Source organism: Alnus glutinosa, chromosome 6 (genome assembly GCF_958979055.1).
Source record: "Alnus glutinosa chromosome 6, dhAlnGlut1.1, whole genome shotgun sequence".
NCBI classification, from domain to species: domain Eukaryota; kingdom Viridiplantae; phylum Streptophyta; class Magnoliopsida; order Fagales; family Betulaceae; genus Alnus; species Alnus glutinosa.
This window is the reverse complement of record NC_084891.1, coordinates 25967159-25993821: the sequence shown is the minus strand read 5'-3', so window position 1 is coordinate 25993821 and position 26663 is coordinate 25967159. Positions and strand designations below refer to the sequence as shown.

Below are 26663 nucleotides of genomic sequence, written 5' to 3'. Positions count from 1 at the left end.
GAGCGGTATAAGGCTCGTTTAGTAGCTAAAGGGTTCCATCAACAACCCGGAATTGATTTTTCCGAAACTTATAGCCCCGTTATTAAACCTATAACTATTAGAACAGTGCTCTCCATTGCTGTTTCTGCAGGTTGGGCTATTCATCAAGTTGATGTAAGCAATGCTTTCCTCCATGGCAGCCTTCAAGAAACCGTGTATATGGTACAACCGCCCGGGTTCCAGCATCCTTCACATCCTACAGCGGTTTGCAAATTACACAAAGCATTGTATGGCTTAAAACAAGCACCACGGGCATGGTTTTCAAGACTGAGTACAAGGCTTCTAGAATTACATTTCACAAGCTCCAAGGCTGACTCATCTCTTTTTGTCTACAATGCTCATGGGATTAAAATTTTTGTCTTGATTTATGTTGATGATATAATCATCACAAGTTCACACAAAGATGCAATCTCTAGACTTATTTCTGATCTAAACTCATCATTTGCTCTCAAAGATCTTGGACCTCTACATTTCTTTTTAGGTGTTGAAGCTACTTGGTCATCAGATGGACTTCATCTCTCTCAACAAAGATACATCCTTGATATTCTAAAGAAGACCAACATGCATCTTGCAAAACCGATTGCCACTCCAATGTCCTCCTCTACAATTCTAAGCAAGTTTGAAGGTTCTACAATTACAGATCCTACTCTCTATCGCAGTACTATTGGATCACTTCAATACTTGTCTCTCACTCGACCGGACATTGCCTTTGCTGTCAAAAAGGTATCTCAGTTTATGCAAGATCCTAGAGACCCTCATTGGTCTGCTGTCAAGCGAATCTTGCGCTACTTAAAGGCTACGGTTGACTACACATTTTGCATCCACAAACTCTCCTCGCATTAGCTTGTTGCATTCTCGGATGCTGATTGGGCTGGTTGCCCAGATGACAAGAAATCAACGTCTGGATATTGTGTGTTTCTCGGTAAAAACTTGATTTCATGGAGTTCCAAGAAGCAGCCCACTGTGTCACGTTCAAGACGGAGTCCGAGTATAAAGCCCTTGCAAATGCCTCTGCTGAATTGATTTGGATCCAGTCTCTTCTCCGAGAACTTCGTGTTTCTCTTCCCCGAGCACCACTCTTATATTGTGATAACATTGGTGCAACTTATCTCACTTCCAATCCAATCTATCATGCGTGTACAAAGCACATTGAGATAGACTATCATTTTGTTCGAGATCAAGTTGCAGACAAGTATCTAGAGGTCAAGTTTATCTCTGGCAAAGATCAGCTTGCCGATGTCCTGACAAAGGCTCTTCCCTCTAGCCGGTTTCTTCAGCTTAGTTTCAACCTCAACGTCAGACTTTCTACGTCGAGTTTGAGGGGGCGTATTAGACCAGATATATCTTTATCTCCGAATAAAGATAAATCTAACAATAAGTAGTTCTATTATGTTTCTACTACTACAAGTTGTATAGTTCTCTTATGTTTCTACTACTATAAGTTATACAGTTTATGTCTCTTATCTAAAGATTGTACAGTCCTATTAAAGGACTTCTCTATGGTTTCAGAATACATTTGTACAGTCCTATCCAAGGACTAACTCTCTTCTTATAAATATAGTCTCTGACCTACGGTTGAAGCAGGCAGAATTATCCAATAAATCTCCAAATTTTACATAGTTTAACATGAAACGATGTATAGAGGAAAAAAAACAATTCTCATAAAACATTCAAATGAATTAAAATATAAGACCCTTAATTTAAGTTTAATCAATATAAATTAAAACATGTTAACATTATTGCTCACATAGGTGTAGTTTTAAATTAAATGAATATCAAGAATAAAACCTGGATTATGATTATCAAATATTAATAGACAATTAGTTTGAATATTTGATATTGTTGGTGTGATACATATTATATTTCAATATAAATAAAACCAATATAATTTCAAACATTTAGAAAATACAAAGCAAAATAAACAAAGTATTTTTTTTTTAATGGATACAAAATAAAATAAAATAAAATATTTCACTAAACATCTCATTTTGTGTTTAGAAAGTATTTATGTTCCTTTGCTGCATAATAATGAAATAATTTTGTTCCTTCTTTTGCTTTTAAAAGTATAAAAAGTACTTACAAAAAATGCCTAAAAATCTGTCAAATCACACAAATGAAAAAAGAAGAAGACAACATTTCAAATAAAGAACACCTCAACCAAATATTTCACAAACAAAATGAAGACATATTCATGTTCAAGAGAGGGAATGGAGAGAGGGAGAATACCTTCTTTGAACATAATTTCATCGGAAAAGGCCGAAAGTTTTTGGTTCATTGAATTGTTTTCTGCTATAAGAAGCAAATTTTGGCGAGAACTACCCTTCAGATAAATCTGACGCAAATAGTGCAGCTATTATGTAATGTTATGAGTGATTCCCCTATTTTATATATATATATATATGTAATAGGGGAATCACTATAAAAGCATCAGTTATTTTTTCTAAGAGACTTTTGTTGAGAAAATGTACTGAAACGACAGCAAGTGAGGATCTATCTTAGTCTCTCTCTTTTTTTTTTTTCTTTTTTTTTCTTTTTTTTTTTTCCGGTTGTAGTTGCTTATTTTTTTGTTGGGTAATTTTGATATTTTGTTCTGAAATAAGAACTGCTACTAAATCTCAAAAACTTTTTTTTGTTGTTCTACAATGTGCTTTCAAGAATTTTGAAGTCTTAACCCAATGGAGGGGATTTTATTTTATTTTTTTTTTTTTTTTTTAAAAAAAAAAAAAAAAAAAAAAAAAAAAAAGGAAGAAGATGAACGAATGGTTATAAATTCGTTAGAATTCTTGGTTTGTCATCAAAGATAATAACAGAGAATCATATGCAATAACACAACAAATTAAAAAGGCAGTAGGAAGAGAGCAACCCAATTTAAAAAAAACCCATGTTGATCAGGTTTTTTTTTTTTTTTTTTTTTTTTTTTTTTTTTTTTTAAAAAAAGTGAATGGATCATAGAAGCACGTGTGCAAACTGCAAAGCAACAGAGCAAAAAAAAAAAAAAGAGGCCCACCACATTCTAGAAAAAATTAGAACATCTAGATTATTCAGGATAGAAATAGGGGTCTGGATTCTTCTTTTGCTAGGAAGTTATACAAAATAAAGAAGAAATACAAAAGCAAAGACAGGAAGAAATAGAACATGCGAGAAACAAATAGGTAGACAAAATTTTGCAAAAAACCTACCCTGCTTATGGAGTTGAAAGAGAAATCAATCTATTGAAGAAGAAGAGGCGAATGAGGAGGATATAGGATACGATAACTGTCCAAGTTGTGCAGATATGGAAGAAGTATGATGCTCAGATATGGAAGAAGGTAACTGTTGTCACTTTTGCTTTGGTTGTTTTCTTAGAAATATTTTTTGGTAGGCTTTTCCCCTTTTTTTTTTTTAAAAAAAAAAGAAACTTTTAATCTTTAAGAAAAGGCTTTGTTATAGAAAAGGCAACGCAGAACAAATATAAAGCCCCTTTCATACTGAACAAAAGAATAAAAGACTTGTGTTTCTGTGGGAAATATCATATTGGGAAAGAATAATACGGTTTTTTTTAAACTCTTGTCTCTTGCTCTATTATTTATACCGAAGCATCTCATGAAATCCTGAATAAAAAATTTCTTTGGGCATAATTTTGAAACAGTGGCTTCTAAAGGAGGAAATTATCAAGAAGTATGGAAACTATTATCTACAGTTTGGTCACTAAATATCTCAACAGATGTTACAAAGAATGCAAAGGGGAAGAAGAAGAACGAAGGGATGTGGTTTCGCTAGAATTATTGTTTTGACAGCAAATATAATAACAAACAATTATGTGCAGGAACACAACAAATCAATAATTTTTTTAAATAATCATATAATCTTAAAATACATATGTTCTTCACAATCTATAGACAGAGACAGAGAGAGATAGTACCTTTTGTTAGATTAGATGCCAAGATGCCAATGGGAAGCAAACACTTTTTCGTTGCACAGAGTGATTTTGTGAAGGCTATGATAGAGTTATCCAGGAGAAAACTGAAATGATTTTATTTTGTTTTTTGTAAACAGTTCTGATATATACACCCTCGTAGACTTTGCCTTCAAACGTTACGTTTTGTTTGGGGGGGGGGGGTGGGGTAACCAACTGAACACATATATAACCGTTTGATTGTCTATCTTAAACGCACCGTTAAACATTAAATATGACATTTGACTGCATTTTAAAAGGCCCTTTGTCACAATATTATGAAATGTTCTGAGTGATTCCTCTATTATATATATATATATATATATATATATATATATATATGATATGATTAGGATTGTCGATGCGGGCAGGTATTAACCGCAACTATATCAATATATGCGAATAGCGGGTAGTAATTTTAGAATATACGAATACCGTTATTAATCGCATTCGCATACTCCTCTCTCTCTCTCTCTCTATATATATATATTTTGATAAACCCATCATATTTGTATGTTTGTATCACTTTGTAATCCTGGTGTCAAGGCACTCATTGGCAATAAGAACAGAACCTAGAATTTGCCTACCATCTATGAAAGCATTCTTAGGCTTGAAAACTATCTTCTTCGCTACCAAACTCAACCTTTTAGCTAGAAGTTTGGCAACAATTTTGTAAAATTCCCCCACTAAGCTAATAGGTTGAAAATTGTTTCGGTTTTTCCTAAAAAATATCCAGGTTCATGTTTCTGCAAGAAAATTTGAATGTCACCAGTAATTGACAAGTTTAGTATATGAACAACTTTGTTGAAATATGAGAATCTAACGGATAGAAATATTTGGTTTGTAGGAAATTCATATAAACTAACTTTTAATAGTGACATGTGTCCCTTGTATATGAAAAGCACGTTTTTTTAATTACATGTATTTCTCACATGCTTTTTTAATAGCTTAAAATACACGTAGCTTTTAGATGCCGATTTATATGAATTTCCTTCAAACTGGTTTGTAGAAAAATTTCTGTCCAAATCCAACAGTCTATGCTCCAGATATACCAAGATAGACAAAAATTTCCTACAAACTGTTTGTAAGACTTCAGCCTTTAACAATGGCATGTATCATGTAAGTTATTAAAAAAGCACGTGCTTCTCGATGCTAACAACCCATGTCACTTTTAGAGACCAATTTGTAAAAAAAATTGATGTCCTACCAAAATTTCTGTTGGAACATTCCATGAATGACTATCTCAAACGAGTAATTAAATTCAGCAGGAAAATTGGGGCTTTTATTCCTACAATACTCTCAGGTAGCTGTCATGGAACAAATTACATCACATAGAATAAACAAAATTGCACCATACGAGGCTGTTTAAACCTTAAATTACTACCTCTACCAGCACCAAACTGCCATGCAGTTTTAAATCCGAAATGCTAAAAAAATCCAAGATTTTTGTTGTCCCTCAATGCCTCCTCTGCAAATGGGGCAAAGGTCAGCAAATAGTTCATATGCAGCAAGGATTTTTTTTTTTTACACAAAACATTTAAAATGAATAAAAACAATAATAAACTGTTTAGTAAAAATGTAAATAAAAAAATTAGAAATATGGACATGAATCAGTTTCTGTAAACTTGAAACTTACCCATGTATTTCCCAACAAATATTCCTGCATAACACTTTTGCAACTTAGTACAGTAAACCTACCTTGTCTGGCTATACTGTCCGACTGTCAAACATTAATGGGCTCCAAAATCAAAAGCAAAAAGCTACTCTTCCGAGGGCAAGTAGCATTTCTTTCATATTATTTTTCTTATCTAATTAAGTTGGTCTATCTAGAGGATTTTTCAACTGAATGATGACTTTGATGGGAATAATGAAGAAGAAAAATATCAATTCACCAACTTGTGCAAGCCACGAGGAAGAGATGCCAGATTACTTATGTAAAATACAAGTATCTGACTTCTCTTGTATATTTCATGTGTACGCAGGGGCCCTGCACTTTTAATGATATCTCGATTACTTTTTTTAAAATACAATTATGTAAAATACAAGTAAATGTCAACAAATGTTCCTTTGAATTGTGAAGCATATGATAAGGTAGCTTGAGAGTGATGTGGTGGGTTTTGGAAAAGAAAAGAATTCCTCTAATGTATATATGCATGAGAGAGCTGTAATTAGCATGGGAACAAAGGGGAGGTTTCACGAGCAACTTTCATTTCACAATCAATGATCACCATTAAGTCTGTACCTCTTTGCATTGGATATGGATGAGCTTATTGGATCAATTTAAGATGCGTTCCGTTAGTGAATGCTTCTTGCAGAAGGATATCACATTCACTAAGCATCATGAATGCAAGTCTAGTAAAAGTAGAAATAGAGATGCAGGGATAGTAAAACTCGATGGTCAAGAAATACCAAAGAACGGGTATTTTCGATATGAAACTCGATGGTCAAGAAACACCAAAGAACGGGTATTTTCGATATGATAGATCAATAATCCATAAGGATTGGGAGGATGAGGATGTATCTCACAGGATAAAAGTAGTGTGAATGAAGTGAAGAAATAATGAATATATAGAGTATTGGGTGCCCGTAGAATGCCTATCAAATTAAACAAAAATATTTTTTGTGATAAATATAGTACTTCTATAAGACCAGCCGTAATACATCAATCCCATATTAAGAAGATGAGTAGCCTACATAAAATGGATGGTTTATAAACACATTCATAAGTGCTAAATTTCCCATTGCTTACTAGGTGAAACTGGATTTTATAAGTAATTATAGAAAAGCTCCAAATTGACTAGTTCTTTTAAAGTGATAGTACATATATAGCTAGCGTTTTTCCCTGGGTCGTTACACCAGCTATGCTCTATGGTACGGACTATCGAGTTGTTAAAAAGATAACATGTTTATAAAATGAGGTAGCCAAAATGAGAATGTAAGATGGATGAGTGAATGCTAAGAAAGATAAACAATAAAGTCATCCGTCTAAAGGTAGGAATGGTTCCTATTGAGGAAAAGATTTATTAATGTGGAACACCTGGAGATAAAGAAATCAGTGCCTATTTGAAGACTAAGAGTCTAATGTGCTATGTTTAAAATCCTCCTTTTTGAGATCTCTTGTTTTTTTTTGATAAGTAGCTTTTTGAGATCTCTTGTTAATTGGACTGTAGCCTATATTCCTAATTTTTCCTCTTCAAATCTTGTAGATTCAGTTAAATTTTTAGATTTTCGACACAATTAGAGTGGTTGCATCTCTTGTATACTTTTCGTGTACGAGATCTTTGCCTCTTCTTCTAATAAATTATTATTCATCAAAAATTAAGGAAAAGATGGAGGGTCACTGAAGATGGTTTGGTAATGCATAAAGGAGACCGACCAAGGAGAAAAGGGTGATTTAATTCAAGTTGAGAAAGTGAAAAAAAGATAAAGGAAGGTCTGCAATAATAATGGTAGAAGTAGTGAAGAAAAATATGTTAATCAAGGAGGCGATACACAGTAAAATCTTAAATAATTCCTAATGGCCGACCCCGCTAGTTGATGAGGATATAACAGACCTTGATTTTATTTGGATTCCGGCTTGGTTGAGTTGAATTTTTTTAGATAATGCCCATAAAAAATATACCTGTTTTTCCCATTCCATAAAGAGCCACCATGAGACTAGAAGACTTATACACAGAATAAAAGCAAAAAAGCAATGACCCTCACGTTAGCCAATGTTTACAAGATATAAGATTATATATGTACTAAATTCCATTCACTTCATAGATAGTTGAGAAAATATTCATACTTCATTTGCATCAAAGCCTAACTTTAACATAAAGTAACATTTCACTAGACATACCATATTTCAAGCAAAATGTGACTTCATAGATGCAAAACACTTGAAAAAACAGCACATACAATTCCATTTAACAATGCCAATTATTAGATTTGGCATACCTTGCGCTTATTAAATTTCCCCGTTCTAGAGCTACCATAACTGAAGCCTGACGCTTGCTCACTGACATCATCATCTAGCGGTAAGGTTTTGATTTCATCATAGAAACTGTCCGTAAGGCCAAGCAACCTGGTATAAACAGATGAAAAACAGTCGAGCAAAAAACAGTATAAACCACCAAACATCCTATTTTTTAACAAACTTTACAAATCTATAAATAAGTTAAGAAGACCAATAAAAGATCCAATATTATTTGTTCTGCATACCCATTTCTAGACTTCTTCAAATGTTTCTCCTTCTTTTTCTCCATTTTTGTCATGGGAGCACGGATGAAAAGCTCCTCTTCTTCCTGTGCACGCTTCTCCATTTTTGCCATATATCTAGCAAGCTCTCTACTTTCAGATCCAATATTTTCTCTGACCTGTATTTTGACCATCAACAAAAAATAGATCACCAATTATTGAAAATGAAGTCATTCATGCTTAGTGACCCTACCAAAAGCAGTACGCAACTAACCTCTTGGGGTCTCCCCTCCATATCGTCCATCAGCTCACGCACAAATTCACTCTGCCTAGATTGTCGTAGGATCTGTTTCTCCATTCTCATGGCATTTCTTTCCTGCTTTGAGACTTTAGCTTCCTCCATAGAAGTAGGGGCAAATTTGGGGGGTCGATATACACCTCCTTCTTCCTATAACATACAAACATAAACGTAGAAAACAAAAACCTCAAATTCGTTTCTCAGTTTAGTAAATGATAATCTAGAAGAAGAAGACGAATACAATTGCTGAACTTGATACTTCAATATCTTGACTCACCCCAGGAGTCATATCTGATCTGGGAACAAGCATGTCAGGGTTTGGACGATAATTCAACAGATCCTCTGTCTTCTGAGTGGCACCCGACTCCTTTTCACTCAAACCTACAACTTCTGTTGTACCCGCAGTACCCCTTGTGAGCTTCTGGATTTGGTACTGGAGTTTTTTGTCAATTGGTCGAATCTGTCACAAACAGAAAGATGACAATTCTGTCATAGACAGAACACGGGCTATAACATGGATAACGAGAAATAGAAACAAATCCATACCTTCTCCAAAAACAACCTTGTCTCTATTAGGCTCTGAACAACAGGATGCCCCTCAATCGAGAACCCTTTTGCTTTACGAAGCAGATAATAGACCAGTGACTGGCAATAGCTTAGGAGAAGCAAATGTTTGGATTCAAGATAGCTTATCCCATCTTCTGTCGGAAACTGATTTGCTTTCACCTAATACATAAGACAAGAAGAAGGAAAGAAGAAATTACTCTTCCCAATCATGATGATGAATATGATACAACTAGTATTTTTATTTTTATTTTTTTTATTTTTTATGAATAATAATTTATTAAAAGAAAGGCAAAGCCCTCATACACAAAAAGTATACAAGAAAAAACAACCGCCCTAATGATGTCAAGATTTACAAGATTCGAGGAGGGATAATTAGGAACATAAGCTATAGCCCAATCTAAGAGAAAACTCAATAAGGAGGATTTTAAATAAAGCATGTTAGACTCACAGTCCTCAACCACTCTAATGATAATTGTAAAGCGGAAAAAGAGCAGTCATCAACAACTAAAACAATCGGAATTTTTATTTTCACTTGCAATACCCGTGCTTTATGCTGCAAAGCCAAATTAGAGAAGGGCATGTAGGTTAAACTACCATACAAAAAGCATGCATGATGATACTACCTTAAAACAATTTCAGCATTTATAAGCAGCATTTATAAGTAGGGTTTAATCCAATACCTTAAAACAATAATTCATACCTTAGCAGTTAAAACTTCGATTTTACTCCTTACTGCATCTAACACTTCCTTCATTTCTTTCAACAGTGCAGTTAGCTGAGGAGCTTCTCTACAACGACAAAAATAAAAAGCAATAGGGTAGCCGGACCAAGTTAAATTCTTAAATTTCATAAACTTCTGTGTCCTCCATTGTGTTCTAGAACAACTACACGTGCCAAGCTCCAATTCAAGCCTCAGATAATGCAAACTTACTAATACTTTCTAAACAATGTACATAAAATATATGTGAAAACTCAAACAGACCAGCAGCACAAACAGATAATGCAACCTTACTTTTTAAATCTATCATCGTAACCGGAGTTGGTAGTTCTCTCCATGCTTTAATTCCAACTCTGCAATCAATTTGTCAAACGCCCACGAAAAAATGGTAAATTTTTAACACGCAACACAAAAAACGAGCTTGATAATTGAGCAAATTAACAGAAAAAACAAAGGAAACAAATTTTATAGGAACATGGCTGATAGGTTGAAGCAGTGAGCTATGAAGAAGAAAAACAAACAATTAAGAAGTGCAAGGGCAAAGAAGAGCATGCTTTGGACCCTATGATTATGTGCCTTCAATTCAGTGGTCAACCAAGTAGTCGGTTTCTGAAAAAGGGCTAGCTAGCTAGGGTTCCGTGGTGCAAAACCAAATGAAAATAGACGCTTAACCCTTGTTCCGAAGGGCCTAAAACAAGAAAAGGAGGTGGCATGGGCTACTTTATTTTTATTATTTAATATTCTCTTCTGAATTATCTTTCTTAACTAATTATACTATTAAGACTGTTGAAAGAACAATATCTTTAAACAATGTGTTTTTTTGATAAGTAATATCTTCAAATAATGAGTATGAAACTAAGAATATTTTCATTTATTTTCCAAAGAAACAATGGAGAGACAGAGACAAAAATATTCCTTCTTGCATACAGACAAGGATTAAATAAAAGTGTTGCATGTTTATGGGACGGCAGACATTATGATTTTCATGAAAGTAATCTGGGCCTACGTTTTATTTAGGGAAAGTAGGGCACAAGTGTTAAAAGCCATAACATTAAAAAAGTCATATTTATGTCTCTAACTAAAATATAGAGCCGAAAGAACCAAAATTCACCAAAAAGCTTCACTACAGAAACCCTAGAACACCTTCTCGTTTCAGATTATTTCTTTATAATACATAAAATCAAGCTGAATTGCAGTATCGGAAACCCTAGAAATTAGAACCGAAATGCAGACAAAATGAACCGATTCCAACCAAGCGGAGGATCTTAAACGCATTGAAGAAAGAAACAGAGACGTACCTGTGGAAGTATTTTGATTTTTATTGTGGCGATCGCAACTCTCTGAGTCTCTCTGCGTGTTTTCGACAACACCAAAAAGAGACAAATGATAGCTCTTTGATTAGTTTCCTGGCTTCTCTCTGTGTCCAGTCGGTCGAAACGGAAGAAGAGTATCAAAGTCTACAAGAGAAGATCTACACAAAAGACCTACTCGATGGAATTATTAGCCAATTTGTGCTCCTAAAAAGTTAGAAAACGTCCCGGCAAGAGCAAACGCCTTACGTGATAGGGGCTTCGTAAGTCGGAGCAAGCGAGCGGGTACCCCCCGGCATTTAGGGGTGGCGCGCGGCCACCCCATTGGCTGTATTTTCTTTTTTATTTTTTTTTTAAAAAACAAATATTTTTGTTTTGTTTATATATATTTTTGTTGTAATCGACACATTTCGACTTTTTATTAAATATAATATAGTTAATTAATAGAATCTATTAATTTAGTTCATGAAAAACATCTTCAAAAATTGATTTGTAATTATAGCGGATCCCAATTCTTTCCATTTCATTTACCGCCGGTTTATGGCTATATTCTCTTAAAAAAAATCTATATGGTTTAGAAACTTCCATCTCATTTAAAAGTCTAACGTTTTCTTTTGCAAACTTAACGCACGTTATAGTCTTTAACGTTTTCTGTCAGCCAGTCGATCACCATCTCCCAAAACCATTTCGTTGTCACCTCGGTTTCGTGTGGAGGAGGGAGACAGACTTTCACTCCTTCATCTCTTCTTCTTCTTTTTCACAACCACTGTGATGACTCCAAATTTCAGATAGACCATTTTCTTCTTCGCTTCTTCTTGTACAGAAAAATAACAAATAGAACTTCAAAATTGTACAGAAAATCTTCTTTTCCTTTTTATAAGTAAATTCTACTGTAAAATCCTTAAAAACAGTCATAAAGAGGAAATATTTCCTCAATATTCCATTATTTATCACTTCATTGTACATCACATCTCTGAGATGGATAGCGAGAGCACCGAACACCTTGTGGAAGAGTTCCATCATCGGCCTCACAAATCAATCTCAGAGAAAGAGAGGGAGAGTGACTGTCCCGAAGATCTTGTGGAAGAGCTCCATTATCGGGAAGAAAGAGGAATTTCAAAGGGTGAGAAAAGAACAAACAGCCGGTAAAAAAAAACACCCACCGCCGTCAATTTCTTCCGTCCCTTCCCATCCATTTCTTCCATTTTTCCCCCTCCCACGGAAACCTCCTCCCCTCAAGTTCAGCCTCCGCCAGGGGCGGAGCTGGGGGTCGAGAGGGGGCAAGTGCCCCCCCCTCACCTCCTCAAAAGTTTCTTTACTTCCTGTAAATTTTTTTTGAATATCCTTCTTGCCGCCCCCCCTAGCCTCTCATTAAGGGGCAAATTATTTTTTAGAAGGACTGAGATTCATGATCTTAGCCAATGATTTTTTGCGTTTTCGAAAATTAGGTTGGCAAGGTTGCTTAGATCTGTTCAAAATCTTCAGAAGAAATGAAAGTTGAAGACGAATAGTGCAGTTCGTAAAACACAGCGTTTAATGGAACAGTGGAAGAGTTTAAAACCAAAATTTTTGATTGAAACACGTCGTTTCATTTATTTGCTGCCTTGCTGGAGTTGCATTTCGTCAAGACTCAAACGCACCGTTTCTTTTATTTTGTATCTCAAGCAAAAAGACAAGGAACAACGTTCCCTTTAATTAGAAGAAAATGTTCTCTCTGAAAAACGGTCTCCCTTAAACCAAAACCATCTCCTTCTCCGTTCTTCTCCTTCCACCCCAACACAAATCCATTAACAAACAGTACCGCTGAAAGTTTCACCGGCACCCTCTTCAGCCAAGGCAGAGAAATCTGTGTGAGCAGAAGATGTTATGCGCAGCGTGTTGTCTGAAATATAAGTGTGTGAAGTATTTTGTCTGAAGAAGGAGGTTTGTGAAGGTTATAGTGAACGTGTGAAGTGGGTAGTGAAGTGATAAGGTGGGGGGTGGTTTGGAGGCATCCCACTTGGTAGATGGTGTGTGCTTGTGTCTATGGCCTTTAAATAATGTGGGAGTGGGTTAGTGGGCTATGTAATGGGATATGGCCATATGGGGTAGTTTTTTTTAAGTGGGTTAGTTAAGTAAATTTGTTAGTGCTTCAGCAATGTTTAGTGTTCTTTCCACAGGATCCGTTTACATAAATGTATTTGCCTTTCATCAATTAAGTTTTCAGACCTAAATATTGCTATCTTTTTGTTTTTTTGTATTTTTTTTTTTTAAATAAAAAACTTGAACATGGGGATTAGCACGGCTTTAAAAAAAAAGTTAATTAATTTTTTATTAACTTTAGATTATTTTTATTTCATTGATAATAATAATAATAAAAAAACTTGACCCCCCTAAAGTACAATCCCGGCTCCGCCACTGCCCTCTGCCACCGACAGCCAACCTGATCCACCGACAGCACCACCGGCAGAAGTTTGGATCAAAGGATTGGTTCTAAGACTATAAAGTCTGTAATCGAGTCGATTATTGAATGTATAAATTATATTATTATTATTATTATTTTTGTTGAATACGAGCTTATCATTAGACTATATAATATGTTTAAACTTTCTATTTCGAATGAGCTTGAGCTTGTTTATAAACTCTATATACGAAGTAAATGTCATGATTGTTTAACTTCTTTTTTTGTTTTTTGTAAATTCATACTAATTATTATTTATTTAATTATTTTTCAAATTTATTATTTTTTGTAAGTAACAAAATTTACTCGAATATTAAACAATCTAATATCGAATTTATATGTCTATTTTATACTATGTATATACACTCATTACGCGCACACACATATCTGTATATTTATAAACTCACTCATACACACATATATCTTTGTCAAGATTTACAATTATAATAATTTAAGTTATATCTACTATTTTACGAATAAAATTATTTGATATCTTTTTAAATACTTCACATATTTTCATTACAAAGCTATAAATAATATTATAAAAATAATAAAAATAAAGTTATATGAGCCGAGTTTATACGAGTTCAGTTAATTTAAAAAACAAGCCTAAATTTTTGTTCAAGATCTGTCAATTTAATAAATAAACCGACTCCGAGCTTAGCTTATTTGAGCTAAGCTCGAGTTTGTTCACGAGCGACTCTGTTTATTTACAACCTTAGTTGGTTGTAACTAGTATATCAACATTGTTGGATGGTTGTGAAATAAAAATGTGATTTTTATCATTACTCTTTCACATTATATTAGATTAATATTTTATAAAATATAAAGTTTTTTTATTTTAAAATTAAGTTAGAGAAAATTTTACCAATCCAATCTATTAAGTTGATATGTGTGCAAAATATATGTGATTTTGATAAGTACTTTTTAAAATGCATGTGATAATATGTTTTATTAAAAATACTGTAAAATTAAAGGTGCACTTGAGTTATTTTTTATTTTTTAAATGAAACTGAAGACTTCATTACTAAATATGAGCCCAAAAGGAATTACACTTGACCAAAGGCCAATAGAAATACAAGAGGAACTCATACATGCCCGAAGGCAAAAACCACTGCCCGTAGGCCCTATTGTGACTAGAGATATAGAAACTCCACCCACTAAGTCAAGAAAAACCTGACTTAAAGCAACCTATCAAATGAGATAGACTGTGAGAAAGATCAAGAATATATATAACAACAGCTACCAAAATAAAAAATAAACATTACAAGAAGTAATCTTTAAGCCTCTCTTAACAATAAAGCACAACCTATTACAAAGAAAAGAGGCAGATATAGCATCAAGCCATCAAACAGTCCCATAATGTCTAAAAATTACAAAGGTAAACCGAAACAGAAGACACAAGCAAGAAAAAACAACACAGTGCCGGCAGAAAATACAGAGGCGAACTCCGCCGGAGACGATGGCTCGTGGGAAACACGCGCCATTACCAGTACCACCCACCCAAAGATCAGCCGCCGGAGACCCCATCCCCACCGTGCAAGGCCAGAAATCGCGGAACGTGGCCGTCACGGGCGCCAAAGAGCAAAGGGCTCTCTGGCGCGTGCCGGCCACGCGCCGAACTCCGACATACGACGTGACCTATGCGACCGGCAGCAGGAGCAAACGGCGACGGAGAACTCGACTGAGGGGCACGTGTTTAGCAGAAATCGGCGGACGTGCGTAGATCTGACTTCAAAAAGCTAAAGGAAAACAATAAAAAACCGGCCAAAAACACTCCGACTACGACACACAAACCGGCCACTCCCCCAACCGGAACAACTAGCGTTGAGACTTAATGCCTGAGCCAACAAAGCACAAACCACCATAGCCCAAGGGCTAAGTGAACAGCAACCCAACCGGATCAACCGGGGGAACAAAAGCCCTACAGCTCTAAAGGCTGAGAGGAACCTAAATTCTAAGACATCTGGGAGACACACCACCGGGAGAGGGAGACGTAGAGCCTCCCTCTCCTGCAAAACCAACTTCAAACGATTTTTGCCTTCAGAGGAAAAAATCGCCTCTCGAAAGGACCGACTTGCTAATCGATCTAAATTTCAATTCAAGACACATATAAATTTAACAATTCATAGTTTTTGTTTTTGTTTTGTTTTTTTGTTGGTGTTGTTTTTCAGTTAAAAAATCCGATCGTAGCTAATTTGCCAAGTGGACCAATCAAAAAAAAAAAAAAAAAAAATGATTCAAATCTGACGTTGACCATATTTCCATTCCCTTCCCAACTGGCGGGTAACAAAACTACCGCCCACCGTCAAACCACCAAAGTGTTTCTGACCGAGAGAGAACGAAATAAAACCAAAGAAACAAACCGTCCAAACGCACCGTTGACAAAATGAATTACGTCACAGTCCCGAGGACACGTCGGCCATTTCCATCAAGACAAGGACGTCTTACGCACGTCTTATTACTCATCCAACACCAACTTCACCCCGTTGTCCCGCACCGCACCAGATCCGAGCCCCGCATCATCACTGGTCCTCTTTCAAAGGAACAGTCTATATCTCTCTCTGTGATCACCGAGCACCTCACGGATCGGATCTCGCTCTCCTATAAATACACGCATCTCCGTTCGCTGCGCATCGAAGACCCAGTCTGATTGGTCCCCACACCAACCGGTTTTAAACAAAATATTTGGGACTCAATTCTAGGGTTTTGTTTCTTGCATTTTGACATGAAGCTACGTGCGCAGAATGCCTTATATTTCAGTCTCTGGAATTGGATGATTTGATCAAACTTCACGCATTTTCGGAGACAAACGGCCTCTCCGGCGGAAATGGCAGCCTCGCCCGTCAAGGTCCTCTTCGTGCTCTTGCTAGTTTCCATCACACTGTGGTTGGTCATCATGTAAGTTCCTGAATTTCGCTGCCACACGCATTACACACGTGTGCTACATTTTTATGTTTACTTATTTATTTTTGATTACGTGTATCAAATTTGGGTTGAGCAGTGCTGTACGAATAATTCTATTGTGCAGTTTGATGCACTTGTATTGGATTTTTCCTTTATTATACAAATTGTTTTGCTCATATGATTGAATTGAGCCGGGATTTGGTTTGAAATGTAAGACCGGTAGTTTAATTATAAAGTAGAGGAATGAAAGTGTTTATTCTTGTGTATATTATGTTCGCGGAGTGTTTATTGTATCTGAATTTTCTTTTGGCACCATTTTAGCAGCCTTGCACGTGAAGTCAATGCTAATAACACACACAATGTGTGTGTGTGTCTATATATATATATATATTTTTGATAAGTAGTAAGCCAATCTCGTTAAAAGCATGAGACGCCCCTTAGTACACTGGGAGTATACAAAAGAAAACGCATAACTAGAGAAACGAGTAAGAAAATAAAAAAAGCTAAAAGATAAGGGGATACATAAGCCGTAGTCAAAAGATACAAAGTGTGATAAAATGAGGATAAAAGCTCCTTAGAAGTCTTATCCACGTCTTCAAAGTTCCGGTTATTTAGTTTCCTTCATAAGCACCGAAGAAGGCAAGTGGGTGCAATTTTCCACACCGTAGCACTCATTGACCGGCCTGAAGACCACCAACAAGAAAGCAGATCGATAACTCGTCGAGGCATAACCCAAGACAACCCAAAGCGATTGAAAAGAGAATACCACAAAGCAGAAGTCACATCACAATGGAGAAGAAGATGGTACACGAACTCCTTCGTCTTCTTACACATACAACATCTGTTTATCACGATAACATGACGCTTCCTGGGATTGTTCAAGGTGAGGATCTTTCCAAGAGTCGCCGACCACGAAAAGAAGATATATATATTTGCTTAAAGCGCCCCTCTGAGCTATTTTTATAAATTGCAATTACTTATCAAAAAAAAAAAAAAATTGCTTAAAGAAAAGTTGAAGGCATATGGGGAGACATTGCTAACTGTGAGGTGGGATGATAATTATGGATGTGATGTGCTGCTTCAGCAGTATACTCTATGGTAAATTTATGGAAAGATTCTTATTGAAGGATCATATAGAAACCTTGTTCTTACTCTGTAAGTCCTAGAAGTGATATTCCTGTGCCCCCTCCCCTCCTTCCCCAAATTTACTAATTTTATGTGTTTATATTCTCAGGTTAGGGTAAATGTTAGTTTTTTATTTTTATTTTTATTTTTAATTTTTATATATTTATATTCTCAAGGGGTAGCAACTTATAGGGTTAAGTCCATATTGTATACTTTTCGTATACGAGGGCTTCCTTTTGTTCTTTATAAGATCTATATTATTCATAAAAAAAAAAAAAAAAATTCGAGGGGTAACTCAATTAGCTGAAGACCACGCCTTATGAACTAGAAGGTTACTAGTTCGAATTTCTCATTCCCCCTCCCCTTAGGGCCAATTACTGATTAAAAAAATGTTTACGTTCCATAATACATTTCCGAAATTAGATTCCACATAGTGTATTTTGGCTGAAATCGTGCAGTTCCTTGCTTTGTTATGTTGTCTGTCCTATAGCAACTTATATTGGCCACCATAAATAAATGTTGAAGCTAAAAAAAGGTTTTGTAAGGGAATTAACGTCCTTGTTAATTTTGGGTATGTAATCTCTTGGTGGCTTCATTATGCGAATACTTATTCTGCTGCATGTGTAAGAGAAGTTGTGAAACTGAACATTTCCTTCTCCATTGCTCCATAGCAAGAGAACTTGTTCATTTATTTTTTCACTCTTCAAGGTTATTTGGGTAATAGCTGGTCAGTGAACCACTTATCAAAAAAATTAAAAAAAATAAAAAAAATAGCTGGTTCAATGAACCTCTTTTTGCAATTTTTGAATAAAATTTAGTGAAATTATGCCACGATCCCCTCGTGTTTTCACGTTTTTGGACATTGAGAAACAAGTTTCCAATTTGATGAAATCAAGATCTGTACTTTGAATATTTGTAATTGAGCTCATGGGGAGGGTGGTGTTTTAGTTAGCATGGTTGGGCGTATGAGGTGGGTTTATGGAAGAATATTAGGAGGGGTTGGTGGGAAGTTTTGTAGTCACACCAGATTTGAGGTGGAGATGACTCCAAGGTTAGATTCTAGCATGATCTTTGGTGTGGGGACATGGCCCTTAAGGATGCCTTTCCAGTTTTATTTGGTATTGCTTGTGCAAATGATGCTTCTATTGCAGCTCATGTGAAATTTTCTAGAGGCGTCATTCAGTGGAATGTGAGCTTTGCTAGAGCGGCTCATGATTGGTTGGTGGATGCCTTTGTCTAGTTCTTCAGGATGTTGGATTTAGTGGGAATGAGACGGGAAGGGGAAGATAAGTCGTGGTGGGTCCCTTCCAAAAGATGGTTGTATGGTGTTAAATCCTTCTACAATGTCATGGATTGTTATGATGGTTTCCATTTCCCTTGGAAGAGTGTTTGGTAGATTAAGGTTCCGTTGAGGGTGGCCTTTTTTGTGTGGTCGGTGGCCCTAAGAAAGATCTTTACCATGGACAATCTCAGGAAGCGGCTCGTCATTATGGTTAATAGGTGTGTCTGAGTGTTCCTATTATGAATTTCTAGATAGGTGTTCTCTTTTTTCTTTAAATTATGGGTCTCATGTATACTTCCTGTGTACTGTGGGTTGCGCCCCTCTACATTTTTTTTAATATACATTACTTATCAAAAAAAATAATAGGTGCTATATGTGCAAAAAGAATGGGGAGTCTGCGGGCTATCATCTTCTTCATTGTGAGGTTGCTTGTGCCATTTGGAATGTTTTCCTCAGAGTCGATTTGAGTTGTCTTGGTTTATGCCTAACCGAGTAGTCAATTTGTATGCTTGTTGGAGGATTGGTAGCAACACTCGGAGTGCCGTTGTTTGGAAGATGGTGCCTTTGTGCTTTTTGTGGTGTCCATTCCCCACCCATGACCATCCGATTTTTGACAATTAGTTTAACTTATTTTCATATCTAAGGACCTTGGATTGATCATGAATGGTCACATTATCTTGGTGCGGAGTGTATAGTTGGAAATATATGTGTGTATATATATATTTACGTGTATTTTTTTTTTGTCATCTTGTGAGATGTTCTATTTTTTTTTTAAGAAAATTTCCAATGATCAAAAGTAATACTCAACTAAAAAGTGCCTAAAAGATTGCACGAGCATCATTCACGAAAGTATGCAAGAGAAATTTCAAAATATACACGAACTTTCATCCGGTCAATTGATTAGGGGTGTGAAGTTTCTTTGTGATATCTTCATCTCTCTGTACTGGCTTGCCATCATTATCGTCTTTCTCTGGATGTGCTTTTTTTTGCTCCATTACTGACATATGTTTTAAGATTAACTGCTCGGCCACCATTCCCATTGTAAAAGATCATCAATTTTGTCATTGTTATATCTTACAGGTTGATGCAATTTGGAGGTTTTTTTTTTTTTTTTGATGAATAATATTCATTTAACCTAATTTTTTTTTGTCCCTTTTATTCAGATTTGCTTCCAGATTGGTGGCTTGGATTCTAAGCCGGATTTTGGGAGCATCTGTTAGATTTCGGGTTGGTGGATGGAAATGTTTACGGGATGTTGTGGTGAAGTTTAATAAGGTTTGCTATTCATTATTCTTCCAATGGATGAGGGAATGCTTCATGTATTGTCAGTTTATATCTGTGAATATCCTTCTGTGCTCATGGTCTGGGTCACCCCCAAATCTTGAGTTATATTTTTCTGAGTCAGTCTATCGAGGCTCTTTGCCAATAAAAAGGTTTCTCTTTCTTGGCTGTTCCTTGGGGTTCTTTGAAAACAAAGGAAGTCAGCTGTACACAACGTGGGGGAAGTCAACCATGTTCTTTTGTTTGCATTTCTTAGAAGATTTCTTTACTTTTTTTTTTTTTTTGATTTCTTTAGAAGATTTCTTTACTGATCAGAAGCTAATCTTTAGTTGGCTTTGTAGCTTTAATCATTGATATTCTTAAAATGGATTCCCTTGCCTGCCCTTTCTTCTCCTTTGCCTTCTTTTTTGTTTGCAAAGAAAAATAATCCAGTATTAGTTAAAGTTATCTTCAAAAGACCTGAAATCAATCTTGTTTAACTGAACTAGACTACTTTCAGCAATTAATACTATGTTGTTGCTCCCCCCGAAAAAAGAAAAACAAAAAGGGAACGCTCTCCGAACAGTTTTTGACATCCTATGTGATTAGATGTACGGCATTTTTGTTTGGTTAGCTGGCTAGTGTCTCTATGGGACTGTGACATTCATGATGTTCTGGCTTTGGTATTGACAGGGTGCTGTTGAATCTGTATCTGTTGGTGAAATTAAACTCAGCTTACGTCAGTCCTTGGTCAAACTTGGCGTCGGTTTTATTTCTAAAGATCCGAAGCTGCAAGTGTTAATATGTGATTTAGAAGTTGTAGTTAGACCTTCAACTAAAAGCACACCAAAGAGTAAAAGTCGGAGATCCCGCACCTCAGGCAGAGGAAAGTGGATGGTTGTAGCTAGCATTGCAAGATTTTTGTCAGTTTCTGTGACAGATTTGGTCGTGAAGGTATACAATGCTTGAGTATTTTTCTTTTGGGTGAAAACTTCTTTGCTTCTGATTGTTCTTTCATAATACTGCAATTCATTATAGGACTCATATGTGCTTTTATTTTGTATTTCATTATTGATCCAATTGTTTGCATGGATAACGACTTATAGGATATTTATGGTCATTTTGGACTCATGGAATCACTATAATGCCATTTAATTTTGGAGCGAATGAAATTGATATGAAACTCTGGAAATCCTTTTTTTTTTTTTTTGGGGGAGGGGGGTGTAAGTTTGTGTGGCCATGAGTCTAAGGCAGAACTTTGATGTATCTGGCCATTAGCAAAAAATAAAAAATGTTATAGTGAGTATTGATGAAATTAGGGTTGAAAGTTTTAATTTAGAACAATGTAATTTGAAACATTATCTTGGTTCTTTTATCGTCTCTGTTTGTGGCAAGAAATTCTTTTGGTCATGGAAATTATCTCTTCAAATTTTGCAGACACCCAAAGCTACTATTGAAGTTAAGGAACTGAAAGTGGATATATCTAAAGATGGTGGATCGAAGCCAAATTTGTTTGTTAAGCTACGTATATTACCTATTTTTGTTCACATAGGTGAACCACGGAGTAGTTGTGACCAATCATCCAATTTTCATAGTGGAGGATGCATTTCTGCCGGCCAGTCATCCTTTCCCATGATTGATAGGTCTTCTACTCCTATTAGCTGTGAAGAATTGTCTCTATCTTGTGAATTTGGTCATGATAGGTATTTTTTCTACTTATGTTCCTTTCTTTAGTCTTTATTTGGACATAAATTACTCTGGCAAAAAGTGTAATCTGTTGATTTGTGAGCAACATAACATTGGATTATTGGGCTAACGTTGCTGTTAAAGAGTTGCATTCTTTTCTGTGATTCCACATCTTAAATATGGATATTCTCCGCTTGTTAGCTTTTTCTTATTGTAGCTTTGATATTGACAGTGCTTGTTTATCAATTAAAGACCTTACCATTGTTTCTTTTGTATATAGGGAAGTAGGTGTAGTTATCAAGAATCTGGATATTACCAGTGGGGAGGTCACTGTGAGTCTGAATGAGAAGTTGCTTTCAAAAAGCAAGAGATCATCAGACGCTATTTCTCATTCTGATAAGGTGATAGAATCAACAGTGGATTCTGTGGCTGCTAAAAATCCACAGAACAAAAAAGGTCTTGGGGCACTTTCAAAGTACACTACTTTGTTTCCGGAAAAGGTTTGTCAATTTAGATAGCTTTCTACCCTGTTTTTTTGCCTCTGTTTTGTCAAATTTTTAAGATCTTATTGTTGAATTTTATTTAATTGTGATTGAAAAGTAAATCCATTTCAGGATCATGCTCTTTCATTAGAATTTATAAGCATTATCAGTTGGAAGAGAAACTAGGGTTTGTCTTTGGAAAATATTGCTTCCTAATTTTGGTGGATTGTTGGTGGGGGTTTTCTTCACCACTGGCTACCAGTAGAGGCCTTTGTAGGATCTTTGTTTTATTGCAGTTCCACATGCATCTCTTTTCTTATTTGTGACTAAATTATATTCATAAGATAGTAACACTACTATCTTAGTTTTTTATGGAATAAGTTGGTTTACTAAGTCAATTACATACATTGTATTAGCAGTTAGTCATTCTCTGCTTTTAGCATAAATTGGGCATGTTTTTGGTTCCTTATGGTAGCAGCAATATGTTTATGTGCTTTACGTCATTTTCAATATATATAGAATACCTCCTGGCCTCATTTAATTGGAATGCATGACAAGTAAGCTTGAAAGATTTGCTAACTAGTCAAAATATTAACTAACAGAAAATAATGTCTTTAATTTATAGGTTTGCTTCAATTTGCCAAAACTGGATGTGAGGTTTGAGCATCATGAGCATGAACTCGATGTTGAGAATAACATCATGGGCATTCAATTAAAGATAATCAAATCTCGATCCAGTGAAGATGTGGGGGAGAGTACGCGCCTTGATATTCAAATGGATTTCAGTGAGATTCATGTACGAGTGTAAATTTCAATGTTCTTAAAGCTCTTTTGCTGTTGTAATTTTTACAATCATGTTACTTCTCTTCTTGTTGACGGTGATTTTTCCGTTACATTTCAGCTTCTTAGAGAAGCTGGCACTTCTGTTTTGGAGATACTGAAAGTTGATGTTGTCTCTTTTCTGTATGTACCGGTACAGGTAAGTACTCGCAATTAACTTGTGGCAACCTAGTATCTCTGTCACGCTGATTTTTAATTTTTTTGTTGTGTATGTTTTATTATAGGTTATTTTGGAACAATAATGTGAGTTATATTTTAGAGTATTTTGTTTTTGTCAATATATTCACTCTCTATATGTTCTTTCTTTGTATGATTTTGTCTTGAACTATGTGATTTTTACTGTTTGAAAAGTTAAATCTTATTCATCATCGTACATGGCAAACAAGTGATTCTGACTTGAGGAAGGTAAAATGGATGCCAATACAGATGTCAGCATCTGATGTGGATCTAGATGCTTGACAATGCTGCCCGGAAACAAAATGAACTGCATTTTATTTTAGATGTAAATAAAGTTGTCTTGGTGCTGGTGGGTTGGTAGGGATGCCCCAACCCTTTTTGCCCATGTATTTGGGGGCATGTTGCAGATTTACAATAATTTGGGATGCAGTTCTTGAAAGGTAGAATGTCATATCAGCTAGGTAGTCACCTTTATCAAGCCTAACTATCTAGTTATCCTATTTATTCTCATCATTCTTAGTTACAGCTAGAGTGGATGAGAGGTTAGACAGGATGATTAGAAATTTTTTTGCTGCAATAGTGGAGAGGATAGGTTTAATTTACATTCCTATCGAGTGGGGAGAAGATTTTTTTAGCTTGTTCTTTTAATCTTAATTATGCTTTTAATGTGCACAAATCAATGTATTGACTACTAGTATGTTGACATCAGTGCTGTTGTATTTGTACTTCATCGAAACTACTATTTTACTTGAGTTTTACTCCCTAATAATTTTGGTGTCTTGCTTTTGTGAGGCATCTGGAGTTAAATTTTGTACAAGCAGTGCATGGTGTGCCATTTTATTCTCTATATATTCTTCTTCTTTTTGTTTTTAATTTTTTAAAGTTTCTACTATTCAGCTGAGCTCGCCAATTAGAGCTGAAATTGATGTTAAACTGGGGGGTACTCAGTGCAACATCATAATGAATAGATTAAAGCCGTGGTTACGCTTCCACTACTCAAAAAAGAAAAGAATCGTGCTTCAGGAGGAAAAGCCTGCTCTTGAAAAGCTGCAGTCAACTGAATCCAAAGCCATCATGTGGACATGTACTGTTTCAGCCCCTGAGATGACTGTTGTGCTTTATAGTGTCAGTGGTTTGCCAGTATATCATGTAAGTAATCTATTTGTTGTTATGACATTGTGTAGGGTTAGGGGAAATGGTTGAACCCTTTGTTTTGAAATAGTGTTGTGTTAGTGCTTGTCAGCTGTAAGATTGATTATGTCCCTGGGGTATAAGTTTAAACTTTTCTTTTGTTCAATTGAGGCAATCAATGCATAATGAATACTCATATATGATGGAACTCCAGTTTTACTGGCAGTGTGGCTCTACTTGATTCTATCATTGATTTATTACCTTGTTAATATTGGTAACTCCAAGTGGCCCGTGTTTCCCAAATTCATGAAGTTGGGAAACATTAGATTCAAGTTACTGCAAGTCAAATATTCCAGCCAGTGTGAGTTTCTTCTGGGTCGTGAAGTCGCTCGACACCGCGTTATCCATCTTGACCAAAGTTAATAGGCTTTTTTCAGCAGCTTTTCCACACATGCCAAGACAATTTACCAACTAATTCGTTAGCACAATAGTGGAACAATGAGAATTCTGTTTTACACAAATTATAAACATGAAAGATTTCTCTTTTGATAGGTAACCAAAAAAATAGTATTAAAAAGAGTCAGGCGACCCTAAGCATACAAGGAGTATACAAGAAGGACACCAAAACAAAAGAAAAACAGTAAACAAAGAAAGAACACCCGAAAAAAACCCAAAAAACAGAAGAAACCCCCAACCCATAAGCAAATTTCTCTCTTTACTTCCATAATATGTAACTTCATCCCTCAAATCAATGTTCCCATCTCAATTATATTTTAAAGTATTTATTCCAGGAACTGTTTACAGGCTCTCAGTAAATTCAGTTAAGGGGTTCACTGCTTGGAGTCCACTTCCACTGTTAAAAGAGGTGAAAGGGTTCAAGTTGAGGCCCGTGACAGAAACCTTTCACTGAAGTGTGCATTTAGACTAATATTTGGCTTTAAGAACGTATAAACTACTAGGGTTTTTCTTTCTTTCTTTCTTTTTTTTTTGGTGGGGGGGGGGGGTTGGCAGTATGAAGTTTATCATTATGATGTTTTAGGACAATTTTGGCATGATCTGTTATGCAGGGATACGGTTCTAAAGGAAGTGTTTCCTGTTCTATTTGGTATTGCTCGTGCGAAGGATGCCTCAGTTGCGGATAATATGGAGATTTTGCGCGGTTCTACTTAGTGGAACGTGAGCTTTGTTAGAGAAGCGCATGATTAGGAAGTGGATGTCTTTGCTTCATTCTTCTAGGTGTTGCACTCAACCATTGTGAGTAAAGGTCGTGCAGATAGGCTTTGGTGGGTCTTTTCCAAGAGAGGCCTGTTCAAGGTCAAGTCCTTCTTTAGCTCCCTAACTTGCTTTGAAGGTAGTTGCTTCCCTTGGAAGAGTGTGGTGGACTCAGGCTTCTTCGATGGCAGCTTTTTTTGCGTGGTCGGTAGCCCTAGGCAAGATTTTTACAGTGGATAATCTCAGGATAATGCATGTTATCATAGTGGAAAGATGCTGCTTGTGCAAGAGAAATGGGGAATCAGTGGACCACCTTCTTCTTCACTGCGATGTGGCTTCCGCTTTATGAAATGTCTTGGGTTATGCCTAAAAGAGTTATCGACTTGTTTGCCTGTTAGAAGGCCGAGGAGTGTTGCGATTTGGAAGATGGTGCAAATCTGTATTTTTTTGTGTGTTTGGAAGGAAAGAAATCTTAGGTATTTCGAGAATTTGAAGAGTTCTATGAAGGATATTTTAACTTCGTTCTTTCATACTTTGTATCTTTGGACGATAGCTTTTTTGTCCCCACTGTCGCTTAGTTTTGTCGATTTCATTGTTTGTTTTTCTCTTCCTAGTTAGGTGTTTCCTTTTGTATACTTCTGGTGTAATTAGGGGCGTCTTACTCTTTCAATAAGACTAGATTTACTTATAAAAATAAAATAAATCACCGGACGGCTGATAGGAGGTAAATCTACCTTACTTCCCCCTCCCCTCCCTCTTTCTCGTATAGCAGGTACTTGTGTATGACATTTTGAGGCTTTAAAGGTGTTGGTCTTAATGATATAGATTGTCTTAGCCTCTTGTTTTGAAAGACATGCCATACCTCTAACCTTTGAGTGGTATTTAGAGGTTTGGCGGCCAATCTGTGATGTACAGTTCAAGCGATTGAAGTTGCAGTGTCACCTTTGTTCATGGGTTGTTAGTGTCTCTGCAATTTTAACCTTCCTGAATTACTAAAGTTTTACACCAAATTAAGTTTTATGTTTTTTAGAATTCTCCGATTCACTTTTCTGATCCTTGAACAGTATCAAATTTTG

The 26663-nt window shown here is 35.9% G+C and overlaps 2 protein-coding genes across 7 annotated transcripts in view; one reads left to right on the top strand and one right to left on the bottom strand.

Moving 5' to 3' along the window:
- Positions 1 to 5233: 5233 nt before the first annotated feature.
- Positions 5234 to 11337, bottom strand: LOC133870059 (uncharacterized). Of its 5 annotated transcripts, none has more exons than XM_062307098.1 (9): positions 11034 to 11337; positions 10030 to 10088; positions 9718 to 9800; positions 8997 to 9176; positions 8728 to 8910; positions 8427 to 8600; positions 8177 to 8331; positions 7913 to 8039; positions 5234 to 5441 (listed from the first exon to the last, which is right to left on the bottom strand). In XM_062307098.1, exons 2-9 carry the CDS (start codon positions 10043 to 10045, stop codon positions 5430 to 5432), a joined length of 930 nt encoding a protein of 309 aa, XP_062163082.1. In that variant the 5' UTR covers positions 10046 to 10088; positions 11034 to 11337; the 3' UTR covers positions 5234 to 5429. The 5 variants fall into 5 exon arrangements, with proteins under 5 accessions (XP_062163082.1, XP_062163079.1, XP_062163080.1 ...); XM_062307095.1 differs by having other exon boundaries at positions 9718 to 9805; positions 11034 to 11336; XM_062307096.1 differs by lacking the exon at positions 11034 to 11337 and adding an exon at positions 10297 to 10391 and having other exon boundaries at positions 9718 to 9805.
- A 4601-nt stretch (positions 11338 to 15938) lies between these two features.
- Positions 15939 to 26663, top strand: part of LOC133870877 (protein SABRE) — a 38825-nt gene continuing 28100 nt past the window's right edge. Inside the window, exons 1-8 of one of the 2 annotated variants that reach the window (XM_062308131.1) lie at positions 15939 to 16386; positions 19963 to 20074; positions 20753 to 21013; positions 21497 to 21762; positions 22026 to 22245; positions 22853 to 23023; positions 23129 to 23206; positions 24142 to 24393. In XM_062308131.1, the coding sequence (XP_062164115.1) occupies positions 16316 to 16386; positions 19963 to 20074; positions 20753 to 21013; positions 21497 to 21762; positions 22026 to 22245; positions 22853 to 23023; positions 23129 to 23206; positions 24142 to 24393 (1431 nt within the window). In that variant the 5' untranslated portion in view covers positions 15939 to 16315. The remainder of the gene's footprint in view (positions 16387 to 19962; positions 20075 to 20752; positions 21014 to 21496; positions 21763 to 22025; positions 22246 to 22852; positions 23024 to 23128; positions 23207 to 24141; positions 24394 to 26663) is intronic. The other variant, XM_062308132.1, reaches the window with a different exon arrangement.